Here is a 16,870-nt window from a genome sequence, read left to right on the forward strand (position 1 = left end):
GCTAGGCAGCCCTGCCGACCACGTGCAGGAACTGGGTGCTGCAGTGGTCACGCTCACAGGGCGGTCTAGCTCTGGCCGGTCTCTCACAGCAGTCAGTGGGAACAACAGGCTGAGCCTGTGTGCACGGCAGAAAGTCTCTCCCCCACCTCCAATAAAGGGGAGAGGGCTGCTGCACTTCTGGCTTACACCAGGATCTGAGCTCAGACCAGGAGCAGTGGAGCGAAACAACAGGGCCGCCGCAGGCCCCACACCAAGCTGCCCCACCTGGCACAGCAGGAAAGCCCACACACACCAGGCTGTACCAACTTCTGTCCAGGCAACATTTCGGGAAGCCCACACCCCCCTAACCTCCCACTGCACTTGAACCAACCTGCCCAAACCAACCACCCCAGAGTCTACCTGGGGTGTCCAACCTGTTGGCATCTCTGGGCCACAATGGAAGAAGAATCGTCTTGGGCCACACACTAAATATATGAATACTAACGAAAACTGATGAGCAAAAAAAAAGGTTTTAAGTAAATTTTTGATTTTGTGTTAGGCTGCATTCATAGCCACCATGGGCTGCATGCAGGCCACAGGCTGGGGGTTGGACAGCCCTGGTAGAAGCCACTTTTAAACAAGACCATATTTTCAAGATTGGGAGAGACATCTATCTTATTCAACTCAGAGGAACAAACACGAAGGTCAACAAAATGAGGAGGCAGAAGAACATGCCCCAGATGAATAAATAAGAAAAAACCCTGAGAAAAATTACTAAAACAAAGATAAGTAATTTGCCAGATAATGAATTTTAAGAAAGTCAGTTACAGGATGCTCAACAAACAAGAGTAGAATAGAGGAACTCAGAGTGAACTTCAACAAAGAGATAGAAAACATAATAAAAAGCCAATCAGAGATGAAGAATATAAATACTTAAAAAGAAAAAAAAATATTAAGAGGAACTAACAAGTTAGTTAACAGAATATATTAGTGACCTGAACATCAGAGCAGTGGAAAGCACTCAACGGAAACAGAAAAATAAAACTGGGAATTCCTGGGGTCTCTGGCACAACATCTAGGCCTCTAACACCTGCATTAAAGGGATTCCAGAAAGAGGAGAGAGAAAGAGAGGCAGCAAGTATATTTGAAGAAATAATAGCTGAAAACTTTCCTAATCTGGGGAAGGAAACAGAAATCAAGGTCCAGGAAGGACAGAGAGTTCCAAACAAGATGAACCCAAAGCGACCCCACCAAGTCATATTGTAATTAAAATGGCAAAACGTAAGGATACAGAGACAAGTCTTAAGGCACCAAGAAGGAAACAAGGAGTCACATACAAGGGAAACCCCGTAAGGCTATTCCAGCTGATTCCTCAGCAGCAATGTTACAGGCTAGAAGAGACTGACAGGACATAAGTTAAAGGGCTGATGAAAAAGGGCTTTCGTTCAGAATCCAAGGGAAGAGAGTGAGCTTCCCAGAGAAGCAAACAGTAAAGGAGTTCACCGCGACTAACCTGGCTTTACAAGAAATGTTAAGGGGTCTTCTTCACGCAGAAAGGATTATGTAACTTGAAAGAAGAAAATACAGGAAAGAACAAAAATCACTGGTAAAGGCAAATATATAATAAACACAGTGAAACCATCACTTAAAGAGCTAAAAGTTTAAAAGACAAAGCTAGCAAAATGAACTACAAGAAATAAGGAATACACAAAACAAAAAGATATAAAACATAACATTAATAACCCAGTGTGGAGGGGGAGTAAAAATGTATTGCTTTTAGAACGCATTTGAACTTACACGTCATCTTAAAATAGACTGCTACAGATACAGTTGAATATGTGGTAACCACACACAAAAAACCTACAAAAAACACACCAACAATAAAGAGAGAGAAATGCAAACAAAACACTAAAGAAAACCAGCATTACCAAAAGAAAAAGAGATCAAGAGAAGTAGAAAAGAAAAAAAACAACAAATACAACCGAAAACAATTAACAAAATGGCAATCAGCAAATACCTATCAATAACTACTTTAAATGTAAATGGACTCAACGTTCCCATCAAAAGACACGGCAGCAGGGCAGAACGGATTAAAAAAGACCCATCTGTGTGCTGCCTGTGAGTCACTTCATGTCAAAAGGCACCCTGACTGAGGGTGAAGGGGTGAAAAAGATACTCCATGCAAACAGAAATGAAAGAAAGCTGGGGGAGCAACACTAGTATCAGAAAAAAATAGACTCTGAAACAAAGAATCTGAAAAGAGAGAAAGAAGGACACTGCATAATGACAAAGGGGTCTATCCAAGAAGAGGATATAACAATTGCAAATATTTACACACACAGCTTGGGAGCCCTCAAGTATCTAAAACAAATACTAATGACCATAAAGCCAGAAATTAACAGTAATATAGTAGTAGGTGGGGACTTTAATACACCACTTACCTTAATGGATAGATCCTCCAGACTCAAAATTAGTAAGGAAATAATGGTCTTAACTGCACATTAGACGACAGTGACTTAACAGACATTTCACCCCCAAACTGCAGAATACACATTTTTCTCCAGTGCACATAAAACATTTTCCACGACAGAGCGCATATTAGGCCACAACACAAGCCTCAATAAATTCAAGACTGAAATCATATCAAGCATCTTTTCTGACCAAAATGGTGTAATATTAGAAATCAAATACAGAAAGAAAAACTGGATAAAACACAAATACATGAAGATTAAATAACATGCTAATAAACAATCAATGGATCAAAGAGAAAATCAAACAGGAAATCAAAAACCACTTGGAGACAAAATGAAAACATAGCTTTCTAAAATTTATGGAATATAGCAACAGCAATTTTAAAAGGTAAGTTCACAGCTATACAGGCCTACCTCAAGAAAACAGGAAAATTCCCAAATAAATAGTCTACTTTCAGAGCTAAACGAACTAAAAAGAGAAAAGAAAACTCAAAGTAAATAAAAGGAATAACATAAATCATAGCAGAAATAAATGAAACACAGACCAAAAAAATATAAAAAAGACCAATGAAACTCAGAGCTAGTTCTTTGAAAGGGTAAATAAAATTGACAAATCTCTAGCCATACTTATCAAGAAAAAAAGAGAGAGAAAGCCCAAATAAAATCAGCAATGAAAGAGAATGCCAACAGACAACTCAGAAATACAAAGGATTATTAAAGAATACTATGAACAATTATATGTGAACAAATTGTACAATCTAGAAGAAATAGCTGAATTTCTAGAAACACACAAACTTCCAAGACTACAGCAGGAATAGAAAATAGGAACAAACCAATTACTAGCAATAAAATTGAAGTCGTAATTTAAAAACAAACCTCCCAACGAACAAAAGCCCAGGACCAGGTGAATTCTACCAAACATTTAAAGAATAACTCATACCTATCCTTCCCAAACTATTCAAAAAATTGAAGAGGAAGAACTTCTAAACTCATTCTTCTCGGAATGACATTCTTCTGGGAAATAGAACAAATAATCCTAAAATTTATATGGAATCACAAAAATTTTTAAAAAATCACACAAATAGCTAAAGCAATCTTGAGAAAGAAAAACAAAGTTAAGATATCACACTTCCTGATGTGACATTATACTACAAAATTATAATAATCAAAACAGTATGGTATTGGCACAAGAACTGACACATAGATGAATGGAACAAGAGAGAGCGCCCAGAAATAAACCCTCACTTACGTGGTCAATCTACAGAAAGAGGGCAAGAATCTACAATGGAGAGTCTTCAACAAGTGGTGTTGGGAACACTGGACTACTCTACTACACCATAATCAAGAATAAAACTCAAAATGGAATAAGGACTTAAACATTAAGACCTAAAACCATAAACCTCCCAGAAGAAAAGATAGGTAGTAAACTATTTGATATCAATCTTAGTAATATATTTTTGGATATGTCTCCCCAAGTAAGGGAAAAGCAAAGCAAATATAAACAAATGAGACTTCATCAAACTAAAAAGCTTTTGCACAGCAAAGCAAACCAACAAAACAAAAAGATAAACCACTCACTGAACAAGAGAATGTATTTGAAAATGATATATGCTATAAGAGATTGATATCCAAAACATATAAGGAACTCATACAACTCACTAGCAAAAATTTAAAAATTCTCCAATCAAAACATGGGCAGAGAACCTGAAGAGATATTTCTCCAAAGAAGACATACAAACAGCCAGACATATGAAAAAATGCTCAACATCACTATCACCAGGGAAATGCAAAAGAAAATCACAATGAGCTATCACCTCACACCAGTTAGAACGGGGATTATCAAAAAGTCAACATAACAAGTGTTGGCAAGGATGCGGAGAAAAGGGGAACTCTTGTGCGCTGTTGGTGGGACTGGAAATCGGAGCAGCCACTATGAAAAACAGGAGATTATTTTAAAAAACTAAAAAAGAACTAAGATACAACCCAGCAATTCCACTTCTGGTTATTTATCCTAAAAAAAAAAAAAAAGGAAAACATTAATTTGAAAATATATACGCCCCATTATGTTCACTGCAGCATTATTTGCAGTAGCCAATATACGGAAGCAACTGAGGTGTCTGTCGACAGACGAATGCACAATGAAGAGGAAACAATGGAATCTACAATGGAGTACTACCCATGAATAAAAAAGAATGAAATCCTGCTACTTGCAACAACAGTGGTGGACCTAGAGGGTATGGTGCTAGGTAAAACAAGGCAGACAGATAAAGGCAAATGCCGCCTATGATTTCACTTATATGTGGAATTTTTAAAAAGTCAAAACAGAACAAAAACAGACTCATAGAAACAAAGAACAATCTGAAGGTTGCCAGAGGGGTGGGAGGTGGAGAGATGGGAGAAAAAGGTAAAGGGAAATATAGTCAGTAATAGTGTGATAAATTTGCATGGTGACAGATGGTTATTGGACAGTTGGTTGGCACTTTGTAAGATATATAAATGTCAAATCACTATGTTGTACACCTGAACCTAATATAATATTTTATGCCAACTATAATAAAAAATAATTGCTTTGAAAATAAGTTTTATCTACTTTAACCAGCTTTGCTTTTTCTTCAATCAAAATGTAATACACCCAAATCTTTACATCTAGGCATAAGCTCCACCCCAAGCAACTCAATGCAATTTACAAAATTGTCCAGAACTTCTAGCTCTACCATCCTCTAGCCCTGAATGAGCCAACATGGTTACAAATACCTTCCACAGAATTTACAAGGTGGCTTATTCACCCAGAACACCAGTAATCTGGTCCCTGGTATCTTTCTAGGTAATCCCACTAGTTAGTTCAGTGTTGAGGTTATCCTTCTACCTGTAGTTATAATAATAATGGTAACAATAACTCCTACTTTAATATTTTTAAGCTCTACAAAAATGAGAAAATCTATCTTTACTTCATAGTTGAGGAAAGAGGAGCTCAAAGATGGTATGCAACTTCCCTGAAGACACCAGCAAGTAAGGGTGGGCCTGAGTGTGAACCATCAGGCCAGTGTGACTCCAAAACCCACACTCTGTCCGCTCTACCAAACTCAAACCCCCTTTCATAAGTCTCCATTATTAGTGCTTGTGGAGGCATTTTCTAATGTGAAATCTTAGTAACACATTATACACAAAGTGTGTCCAGAAAGTATCCAGTCATGTAATATGAAAAATAGAGACATTTATTGAAGAAGATACAAGAAACATTGTACATAGGACATTAATGTCTCAGTCCCCTTCAGAGTAGGCACCTTGGGACCTCACACAGTTCTCCCAGCATCTCTTCCACTGTTCAAAACACTCTGCAAAATCCTTTGTTGGAATCACCATCAGCTGCCTCATCGTATTTTTCTGAATCTCACTGACAGTCTGAAACCTCTTCCCTTTAAAGGTGATTTTACTTTTGGGAAAAGCCAGATATCACAGGGTGCCAGATCTGGGCTGTAGCACGGCTGAGTCACCGGGGTGATTTGATGTTTCAACAAAAAACTCTGTAGGAGATGTGATGAATGAGCAGACATGTTGTCGTGATGAAGCTACAAATCACCAGTTGCCCATAGCTGTGACTGTTTTCATTGTATTACATCTCTCAACCAATAAAGAACATTGAGGTAGTCCTCCTTATTAATGTTTGGGCTGGAGGGGCATGCTCATGATGGACAACACCTTCCCAGTCAAAAAACACAGTTCACATGGTCTTGATCTTACTGCGACTTTGCTGTCCTTTATGCCGACCTTCTTCAGGAGTGAAGAACCAGGCGACTTCCATTGGGACAATTGGGCCTTGTTTCCAGATCACGGTCGTAGACCCATGATTCATCTCCGGTTATGACCTCCTTGAGGAAAGCTGGTTCACTGGTAGCAGTCTGAACAATGTCATTAGCAACTGCAGCACGATGTTCTTTCTGCTCTAGTAGCAGAAGCCATGGAATGAGTTTTGCCCCATGTTTCATGCCAAGATCCTGTGTCAAAATCTCAGACACCACAGATTTTGGAATCTCCAGGTCAGCTAATTCTCACACTGTCAGTCGCTGATCTTCGTTGATTGCAGCCCATACACATGCAACGTTCTAGGTGTTCTGCCTGTTTCAGGCCTTCCAGAATGTGGATCCCTTTTAACAGGTTCTCAGCCATCTTTGAAGCTTTGTGCCACACTTTTATTTGCTCTGCACTTGTTGCATCATCCCCAAAAACCTTCTGAATCATCTGAATGGTTTCCGTGGAGGAATCCTCAAGCTTAACGCAAAATTTGATGCGGATATGTTGCTCTACTCACTCAGTCATTTTCAATGTGACGACCACACAGTACACCCACTCACTCAATGGCATCTACCACCCCCACTGACTAGTACAGTGAAGTTGTCTTGTTCATGCATGTGCATTCCAGTCCACTCTCCTTGGCTGCCAGGTTACATCAATGTCATGTAAACCATTCTGATTATATTAACGATGGCTATATTTTTTCTGGACAGACCTTCATATACTCCAAATAATATGTAAAATAAGCCACTGAAATTATTAAAGACCAAAACAAAACCCATTCCCAAAGGTAGTCATGGAGAGTTAAACTGAAATATACAAGTTAGCAAAAAAAAAAAAAAAAAAAAAAAAAAAAAAAAAACCAAGGAAAACCAGAACCAAAGTAAAATGTGTACCAACCATATAAGGGGTCCCTTAGGCATGTGATTTAAATACACTTATACAGGGTCTGGCACAAATAATGCCCCTTTTTTACTACAAAATCATAAGCATGTAATTTTGTAACATCACAATATCACATTCAAGCACACCACGTGACATTTCAGGTGAAAATGTTCAAGTTAAAACTATAAATTATTACACCCATATTATTACCCTAGCAACCCCACTCAAGCAGGGATCACTTCTGCCGGACTCTAGTTTAACCATCACTGATTTCATTTCAAAATAATACTTTGATTAGTTCTTTTAAGTATGATAGTATCCGGTAGTGTTTTTCTTACGTAGTAGCAGAATAATAAAATTTTAATCAACATATATTCCAGCTAGGTGAATAAAATTGTTCAAAAATACAATAATAAAAAATTATGATGATATAAATATATAGTGATACTTACAAGTAATAATAACCAAGATGGACCTTATCAGCAATTCACAGATCTGCTTCCATTTAGCCTGAACTTTGGATGTGATCACAGGGATGATGATCTCCGCTGGGACGTAGAACTGAATGGAGTATGTCACAAAGATGCCAAAGGAATAGAGAATTTTCACTGATTGATACAGCCTGTGTAAAAATTTCAAAATTTAGTCATTCTTTTTCCAGCTTTATTGAGGTATAAGTTAAAAATAAAACTGTCATATATTTAAAGCCTACAATGTGAGCATTTAAGATACACAATGCCATGCAGAATTTGTCTTTCTCTGTCTGGCTTACTTCACTCAGCACATGCCTTTACACTGTGATCTTAATATGAATCTAGCTTTCTTCCTTTTTATTTTTATTGTTATTTAAGACAGACAACAAATCCAACACAAGCCAAGGCCAGTATATTACTAATTAAATGGTTATTTACAGAAAACAGCCAGCTGACTTCTAAATTTCTAAACAGAGGGACAATTCATTTTGATAAACCTAGAAAGCAGAGGCGTGCAACGATTTGTGAAATACTGTTGGAAAGACTTCACTTTAGGCCAGGCCAATGTTCCGAAGGTTAGGCTGAGCCCATAAAGAGCTAATGTTTTTTTCAACCTTCTTTTTAAAACCTGAGCATACTGTATGTCTTTGATATCTCACTCATTTACAAAGAAAAACTTCACATGGAACTCTTGAGTTACATAGTTCTCCTTGCTTAAAAAAAGTTGGTAGGTATGGCACTGGTTGCAGAAATGTCATCATTCCTGAGTCTACAAAGTGGGCATCTAAATGGTTTCAACATGCAAACCTCCCTAGATTGTACAGGAATTGAACCTGTTTTAAAGTTACATTAATAAGGGAAACGAACTTGGCTTAGTTGGTTGTTTTGTTCAAGTTAACTTATCTTTTTTTGATGCCCAGTGGTTCAAAAGAGCACAGCAATTTTCAGTTTTATAAATATCTTTAGATTTCTATATTGTAGATAGCCTCCGGTCAAAACTCAGTATGCATGTCTTAATAAAGACTTTGGATACATTATAAGTATACCCTATATACTGTTTCTTAGCAGAATACAGTTCTAACATTGAAGAGAATATTAAGACACCATATTATTTAATTTATTTATAATGCGCCCTGTGTTCTGAAAGGATCGGGGTATATGCAATGTGAAAGCTGACCAGTAAAACAGCGGGAACATCAGTGACAGGTCATGTCATTTCATCAGGAACCCAGCAAGGGTAAGTGTTAAACTTTTTGTTAAAGTGCCTATTAAAAGAATCCATGTTTTACTTTTCTACTTTACTCGTTTTTAGAATGTCCTACGATTTTCAATCATTTTTCAAAATCTCACAAGGATCTGTAAAATCAGAGGTGGTCTCCTCTGAAGATTATAAAAAATATTCTAGACTATATAAATAAAGAAATCAGTAAAAAATTTATATGTTTAAACTATAAATCCAAGAATTTACCTTTATCATCAAATAGTGGCAAACTTATATCTATAAAATATGCAAACCAGGATTAAGAACCTCGTATCTACCTACCATACATCTTGAGGAAGATTCAAAGTTATGCTGCCTTTGATTTCATCCTGAAAACACATATACCCCAAGGTAGCTAACGTTACATACAGAGTTGTAACAATTCCCATGCCAATATTCAATGCTTGGGGAAAGCGTTTCGATTCTTTCATTTGATTTTCAAGTGGAAGGACCTAAGAAGAGAATGCAAATAATACAAACCATTTAAAACAACCTAGTATCTTGTCTCATATAGGCACAAATTAATCTTTCTACGGTTTACAAGCAAATTTTTTTCTTTTTAAACACTTATAACTGTTGAGTATTTTTCTGTTACACACATATTTTTTTACACTATAGATTTTTAAATTCTTTAAAAAATTAAAATCAGCTCTTAGCAAGCAAACCTGTTTTTTCTTTTAATAAATTTGAACACTTTCCCCTGTTGTTAACATTTTACACAACCAAAGTACATTTGTTACAAGTAATAACCAACACTGGTACATTCCTATTAAACTCCAAACTTTGTCTGGATTTCACCAGTTTTTCCACTAACGTCCCTTTCCCATCGGGAACTCCACGGTGCATTTTGCTGTCATCTCCTTTGTTTCCTCCTGTCTGTGAGAGCTCCTCCATCTTTCCTATTGTTCACCACCTTGATGGTTCTGAGGTCCTGGCTCGGGATTTAGCATAATGTCCCTCTATTTGGGTTTATCTGATGTTTTTCTCATGACTATATTGGGATTATAGGTTTTAGAAAAGGATATCACAGAAGTGAAGGGCCCTTCTCATCACACCTGCAATCAATGCGATTTATCACGTGCCACGTTAACTTCGATCACCTGGACAAGGCAGTGTAGGCCAGATTTCTCTGCTTATAAAGTTCTTTCCTTCCCCTCATCCTAATCTGTTCTTGGAAGTCAGCCCACACTCTGGGATATGGGGGGATTAAACTACACCTCCCGGAGGGGGAGATTTACACCAATTATTTAGAAATCCCCCTTACTGGATTAAATTATGTACCTCTTTAATCATTTATTCACATTAGTATGGATTCATTTTTTTTACTCATACTTTGAGTAAAAGTCCAAAACACTGCTATTTATTTTGTTACTAAGATTGTTCCAGCTTTGGTCGTTCTATCAGGTTGGTTCCTGTGTCCCTTTGGCCTGACTCCATTCTTCTATTTTTTGAGCACTTCCATACTTTCTGGCACTATAAGATGCTCGACTCATCTTGAGTTTCCTTGCTTCAGCATAGAATCAGCCATTTCTCCAGAGAACTTTGGTTCTTTCATTGGAAATGGTATTTAGAAATCAAGGTCTGGGTGCTCAGTGTGCTTGCTGCTGCTGGGCCATCACTGCCTCTCGGGCCTCTCAGCAGACAGCGCTAGAAAACAAATATATGTATAGAACCCATGTATCCACAGCTCTGTAACCGTTTCTGCATCTGTCCACCTGTATCTATTGTCTGTTAGTGAGATGAATAAATTACTTTCATTATGTAAAAAAGTAAAGGAAGAAAAAAGACTAACTGAAGAGTTACACAAATCTTCAGAGATTTTGGTTGTATAATTGGACCATACTGTAAAAGACACTAGTAATCACTCTAATTTTTATTTCCACTTTTCAGGTGGTAAGTCAGAACCATGTTGAAAAATTAACTGGCTAATAGAAGAGAGAACAGAGAACAAGTTGGATGCCCTGGGGATAATCCAGACCTGAAATAAGGGGCCACTGTCGAGAATGGTGCCCGTGAAGTGAGAAAACGGGAAAGGGGAGGAAAGTGACACTTATGTGAGTTCCCCCTGTGTCCAGCAGCATCGCTGGTGCTTACATATAATCTCATTCACGGAACACATGTGCAGAAACATGAAGGAAGAATCAACCTGCCTTAATGACTGACTGGAATGAGAGAACCAGTGACAGAGTGAAGAAGAGTTACTCCAATGTTTCAATCTTGAGCGACTGAAAAACTGAAAGTAGTAGAGAAGTGAGGAAGTAAAGCTGGTTTTGCATAAGAAAATATGTGTCAGACTTTGGAGCTGTTGAATTTGAGATGTCAGAGAAACAACACTAAACTGGAAATGTCCAGCCGTTCACTAAAGCTCAGTAGGTAAAGACAGAAATGAACATCTGAACGAAATATGCCTGTAACCGTGATAAATGGGGCTGTAAGAACTTGTGAGAGTTCTCTAATGGAGAATTCAGAATAAAAGGGTATAAAATTGTTTTTAGATATATTTCACCGTGGTTCATATAGATAGATGTTTATAAGTGGTTTTGCTCTCATAACAAACCATCAGACTATGAAACAAGCTATGGAGTAGACAGCAATATTTTATTTTCCAAAAATCTACACATTCCAGGCTTTAAAAATCACTGGAAGCATTTTGAATGAAAATACAGTTAAACTTTGGTTCACGACCATCTGGGTTCTTGAACAATTCAGGTTTCTCAACCAAGCTGTTCACAGAAAAAATCTCTCAGTTTCTAATAAAAACTTCAGGTCTCGATTCTCTACCCCACAACCCCTTCCTGCTGACACCTGTATAATCAGTCTCTCAGGAGACAGACAAAGGAGATTCAGTTTTCAAACAAATCACTTTTCAAACAGTTTTTCAGAACAAATTAACTTTGAAAACCAACGTTCCACAGAATTTTAAGACCTTAAAATTCTCAGGATGCTGTATCTCTTGGTATTAGCTTTATGATAACACTACTTTTCAAAACAAATGATACACACAAATCCAAAGGGAGAATATATATTTGAGATGACTCTTCTTATGAAATAGTAGTATCATAACACTTTTAATTCGCTTCAAATCATCTGGTCTATACAATATGATGTTTGGGATTTGTATGAATATTACCCAGGCTTGGCAGGGTAGAGGAATACAGATAAAACCACATTGGCTGTGAGTTCATGGTTTTTGAAGCTAGGTAATGCTTAGATAAAAGTTCATCAAAATATTTTCTAACCTTGTGTTTTGAAATTTTCCACAATAAAATGTGAAAAATTATCTAATGTCCTTATGTTACGCATTAAGATAAAGAGAATTAGAGAGTTTAAGTGATGTCTCTAAACTAAACTCTGCTGGTGGAAGAACTAAACTACACTTCAGGTCTCTCATACCAAAATGCAAACCATGTTCTAGAGATAAAGTTAATAGAAACAAAAAAGTAAAACACACATTTTTAATGTAGCTTAACTACATAACTCTTTGTTTTGATGTAAGAATTTAAAAAATAATAAAAGCTAAATCCTTACCACTCCTATGCCTTCAAAAGCAAACACAGCAGTACCAAAAAAAAGTGGGTATTTTTTCCAACCAGCCACTACTGGAAGGTTGTGGGGATCTGGCATATTCTGGAGAAAGAAAGAAAAAAATAAGGCAAGTTACATCTGTACTTATTTTAAAGGATTTTAAATGAAAAAGCAAAATCATACACTTCCCAGCTTCACAACAGCAAGTACGTATTATAAAAAGAAATAATTCTTTCCACAAACACTTTAAACTCCTGTGTTAAGTGTAGCCAAGCTGTTAGGATTTCATGGCCAAAAGCGGTTGGTTTCCTCATGCCCACACATTCCATTTGAGCTAAATGATCCTCATTACCTGTTCCACCTGCAAGTCCCAGGCTGTTCACGCTGGGTATGGCTCCTGCCACAACAGGAAATATGGAAGCATAATCAAGGGCTGAGATGACAGCCATTAATCAGTTACTAACCACTGCAGACAGTGTTCAACAAGATTCATTCTCCTGCTGTATTTTCATTGCGTTCAGTCTCTGAGGTACCTGGTTCCTGACTTTGACTTTCTACCTCACGACTCTGTGCTGCTCCCTAGGACAGGTCTCACCGTTTTCAGTGTTTCAGCTTTTGACCGGACAGCTGGCATTTAACCTTATCACTTGTGCATATGCCCTGAGTCTGGCTTCGATTACTTGGGCCTGACTCACAGCCCTGCTCCAACTCTCGCTGTCTGGAAACGCACATGAACTGCACATCTTGTGCCAGACCTCTGGCTCCACAACGGCCACTTCTTCCAGCTACCCCAAGTCGGGTCCCTACTCTCCTCGTCACCCCGTGTTCTCTGCCTTATCTGACTGAGAGTGGAATTCAAGGCCAAGATAAGAGGATGAACTAAGAACCTAATGTGAAAGCACAAGAATAATTTGGAAAAGAGAGAGGTCTAGAACATCAGAAACTTAGGTAGAAGTATGTGATTAATGATGACACATGACTAAAAACATAAGCTAGGATCAGAATAAAAAGGGTATTAGATGTTTGGATCATGTGATAACACTAAAAAAAGGCTCACACTGTTTCCTCCATTTAAGGAACCCCTTTTTTTGCTCCACTAATTCTTACTTCTGCAGCCAACGGACTGTGAACTCCAGAAAGCCTTGAGATATTCCTTCCTGTCCCTGTCCACTCTTACATGCTGTAGGAAAGAATCTATAAGTCTTGGAATTCAGAGATGGGGAAAGAAATGAAACATACATACATCCTAAGAGAGTCTGTAATGAATAGTTATTGGAGATTTTAGAATAATTACATCAGCAGCAATACATAAGATGCACTGGATCAGTTAAGATTAGAAGAGGGAGTCTCAACCTGTTTTGAGCCACTGGCCTCTCTGCAAGATGAAAGCTATACAGCTGCTCAGTAGAAAGCACATATATACACAGAGAAACACTAGATCCTGCACCTAATTTTAAGTTTTCAGTTCCCCTGAATCCCATCCACAGATTCTTTTCAGGAAAGTGGGTCGAGAATGCTCAGGCTATAAACAATGAAATCGGGTGAGGTTATTCCATAGTTCAGGTAAAGAGGTTACGATCCTCTTTACCTGAGGTCAGTGGACCTCAGTGGTGGCACCAAGTAAGGGCCCAGAAGTGAAAGAAAACTATAAAATTACATCTACACTCCCACCTTCTGTGACTGGTTCAAATCATAACGGAATAAACGAAACACTAATAAGTTCTCTGTTTCACATTAGGCAGGGTGTACCACGGCATGACCCTAAATCCCACGACAGCTCTAATGGGGTCGGTACTGCTGTCTTCTGAAGCAGGGCCATAAAACCCACAAGCATGTTCACCAAGTTCATCAACACATCTGACTCCAAAGCCTGTACTTTAACCCTCCACGTCATTCGCCTTCCCAGTAAGCAGTGCCCTCCCAAAGGAAGCGACGTGCACTAATTATCTGCTCTGTGCCACCTATGAAGTAGGGGTCTTCCCATGTCATTACTTTCACCTCCCAAGGAAACAAAGAATTTACTTATTAAGAAACATACGACAGTAAAAACTTGTTATACTTACCCTAACGACGTACTGATAAATTATCACAAGGCTGACAGCCATGGAAATGTTAGCAAGGAATGAAAGCACAAACAGATTCTTCAGCTCACGAATGAAGACCAAGAGAATTATAAATGGAAGAAAGCAAAGCATATATATCCTTAGGTCGATACTTCTTCTCTCACAGGGGTTTGATGAACTGGTACCATTCAAAACAAACCCTCTGCTCTCCAGGAAGCCTTCATGAACCTACACAGGATTATCAAGAGAACCAGAAAGGGGGAGGGGGAAAACTTCCATCAACTTATAATCATACAAGTGATATATAAAGAAACTTATGATCTATATACTCAGTGATAAAGTCCTTTACAATATTTATATTTTTCAAGATATTCTACCTTCATACACACACACACACACACACGTATATATATATCAAATTTAAGGATAATTAAAATAGGGTCACTTTCTTCTCAAAATAACTTCCTTTATCACACTGTGAACAGATAGCTCACTAGAAAATTACGAGGATAGTTTTACTAATTTATTTTGAAGCCTTGTGACTAACATGATGCTTCAGGATCCCTGCAAAGCCTCAATTTGCTTCTGAGATGATGAAAGGAAGAAGCACACGGTGCTTGTCCAGAACGGCCACTGCTACGCACCTCGAGTTATTTTGTTTCAGAGTAGAAAGCTCTAAGTACCTCTTAGGAATGTACAGTAGGCAAAATAAAATTTAGAAACCATAGCTCTAAAATCGTTGTATAAATCACTTACACATTACCATCATATCAGTAAGTATTTCTCAAGAATCCACTAAATTCTGGCATGGTCATATGTTAGACAGTAGACAAGATACTGATGGAGCAAAAAACTTCTATAAAGTAAATCAACTTTACCTTAAAATGTATTCAGACAAATTTTGCTAGAGCAAAAAACTTCTATAAATCAACTTCTCTTTAAAATTTATTCAGCTACTTCTATAAACCAATACTGTTTTTAAAATAGATACAATGATTTATAGGATCCATATGTTAAAAACTGTCTCAGATTCAACTAATCACATATATAACTTACTAAAATAGAAATGAAATGACAGAGAACTTTAAAAACAATCTTAAAAACTCACAGCAGAGGCGATCACACCTTAATGTAAACACCAGCGGAAGCCCATTTGCCCCACTACTGTACTCTCCTTTGAACACAATAACATCATCAAGTCTCTGGGCAAATAAATTCTTAGGAACCAGACCCTAGAGTAATAATAGCAAGTATCTTTTGAGTACTTTCTATGTGTCTGTACAACATCTCATTTAAATCTCAAATGGGTGGTAGTATCAATCTCAATTTATAATTGAGGAAACTGAGGTTTCAGGAATGTAAAGAAAATTTACATAATATCAAGCCAGTAAGTGATGGTTCTAGAATTCAAACCTAGGCTTGAGACTCCAGAATCTAACTTGCAACAGCTACATGTTAACCTGACCAAAAAACTGCCACCCTGAAGCGGAGGCGGGGTGGGGAGCCTGGCCCAAGTAACCACCACCACCCGGCCTCCACTCCAACATCTCCAAATACAGTCAGTGTGAACAGGCCAACAAATCGGAAGTTTACAATGAAACTCTCACATGGTCAACAATTCAAGTGCTTCCTTTAATTACACTTAAAATCCATGATGCATTAATATTTAGTGCACTGAAAATGTACTGCAGGGAATATATCTACTAGTTGCAAGTTGTAGAGGCAATTCATTACTAATACTGGACTAACAAACTCTCTGGTTGCACCATGTACCATTTAAGAAATGCGTAATTCACATTTATCTTGTAACTAGCCATCAAAACTTTATATAATACAATTTTCTATAATTTGAAGTAGAAGCCAAATTGGTAATTCACATTACTTGGCTCTTGAGAAGGTATTTTGTTGACTCAATTTTCTCAGTAACCTAATTATTTGGAGCCAAATACTTCTGCATCGAATGAGTACCTTCCGTAATTGGATTAGATACTGATCCATATTAAGCTCTAACAAGGATAGCTGGCTAGCAAGAGAAAAGCAGTTACAGTTATAAAAGGGGCTATTTGAATCATTAGGTGCTTGGGAATCTGAAATTAATTCTATCACAGATATCTCATAATAATTTAGTATTCTTTGGCAGAACAAAGGTTATAAAAATTTTCAGGATTAAAAAATAAAATAAAAGTGTAGATACATACCCAGAGCCAGATTCAAGTAAACATTTGAGTCCTTTGGTGCCCTCTAGAGACAGAGACTGGCTATCTACTAGGACTTCCTATGATCTCACATGTTTACCAAAATGCAAAACACTGAAATAAATATTATAAAATAAAATTACTAAATTCAGTCTTTTCCACTTAAGAGCTCAAAGTTACTAAACACTACTACTTATTAACTTTTCAAGTACTCGGTAATTTAATG

The 16,870-nt window shown here is 37.6% G+C and overlaps 1 protein-coding gene across 3 annotated transcripts in view; it reads right to left on the reverse strand.

The window, feature by feature from the left end:
* The window catches only part of SLC36A4 (solute carrier family 36 member 4), a 45,882-nt gene that overhangs the window by 5,855 nt on the left and 23,157 nt on the right, over positions 1 to 16,870 (reverse strand). For all 3 annotated transcript variants that reach the window (XM_053924223.1, XM_053924224.1, XM_024579010.4), the window contains 4 exons: positions 14,450 to 14,677; positions 12,390 to 12,488; positions 9,144 to 9,313; positions 7,580 to 7,749 (listed from right to left, as the gene is read on the reverse strand). In XM_053924223.1, the coding sequence (XP_053780198.1) occupies positions 7,580 to 7,749; positions 9,144 to 9,313; positions 12,390 to 12,488; positions 14,450 to 14,677 (667 nt within the window). The remainder of the gene's footprint in view (positions 1 to 7,579; positions 7,750 to 9,143; positions 9,314 to 12,389; positions 12,489 to 14,449; positions 14,678 to 16,870) is intronic.

Source organism: Desmodus rotundus, chromosome 5 (genome assembly GCF_022682495.2).
Source record: "Desmodus rotundus isolate HL8 chromosome 5, HLdesRot8A.1, whole genome shotgun sequence".
NCBI classification, from domain to species: Eukaryota; Metazoa; Chordata; class Mammalia; order Chiroptera; family Phyllostomidae; genus Desmodus; species Desmodus rotundus.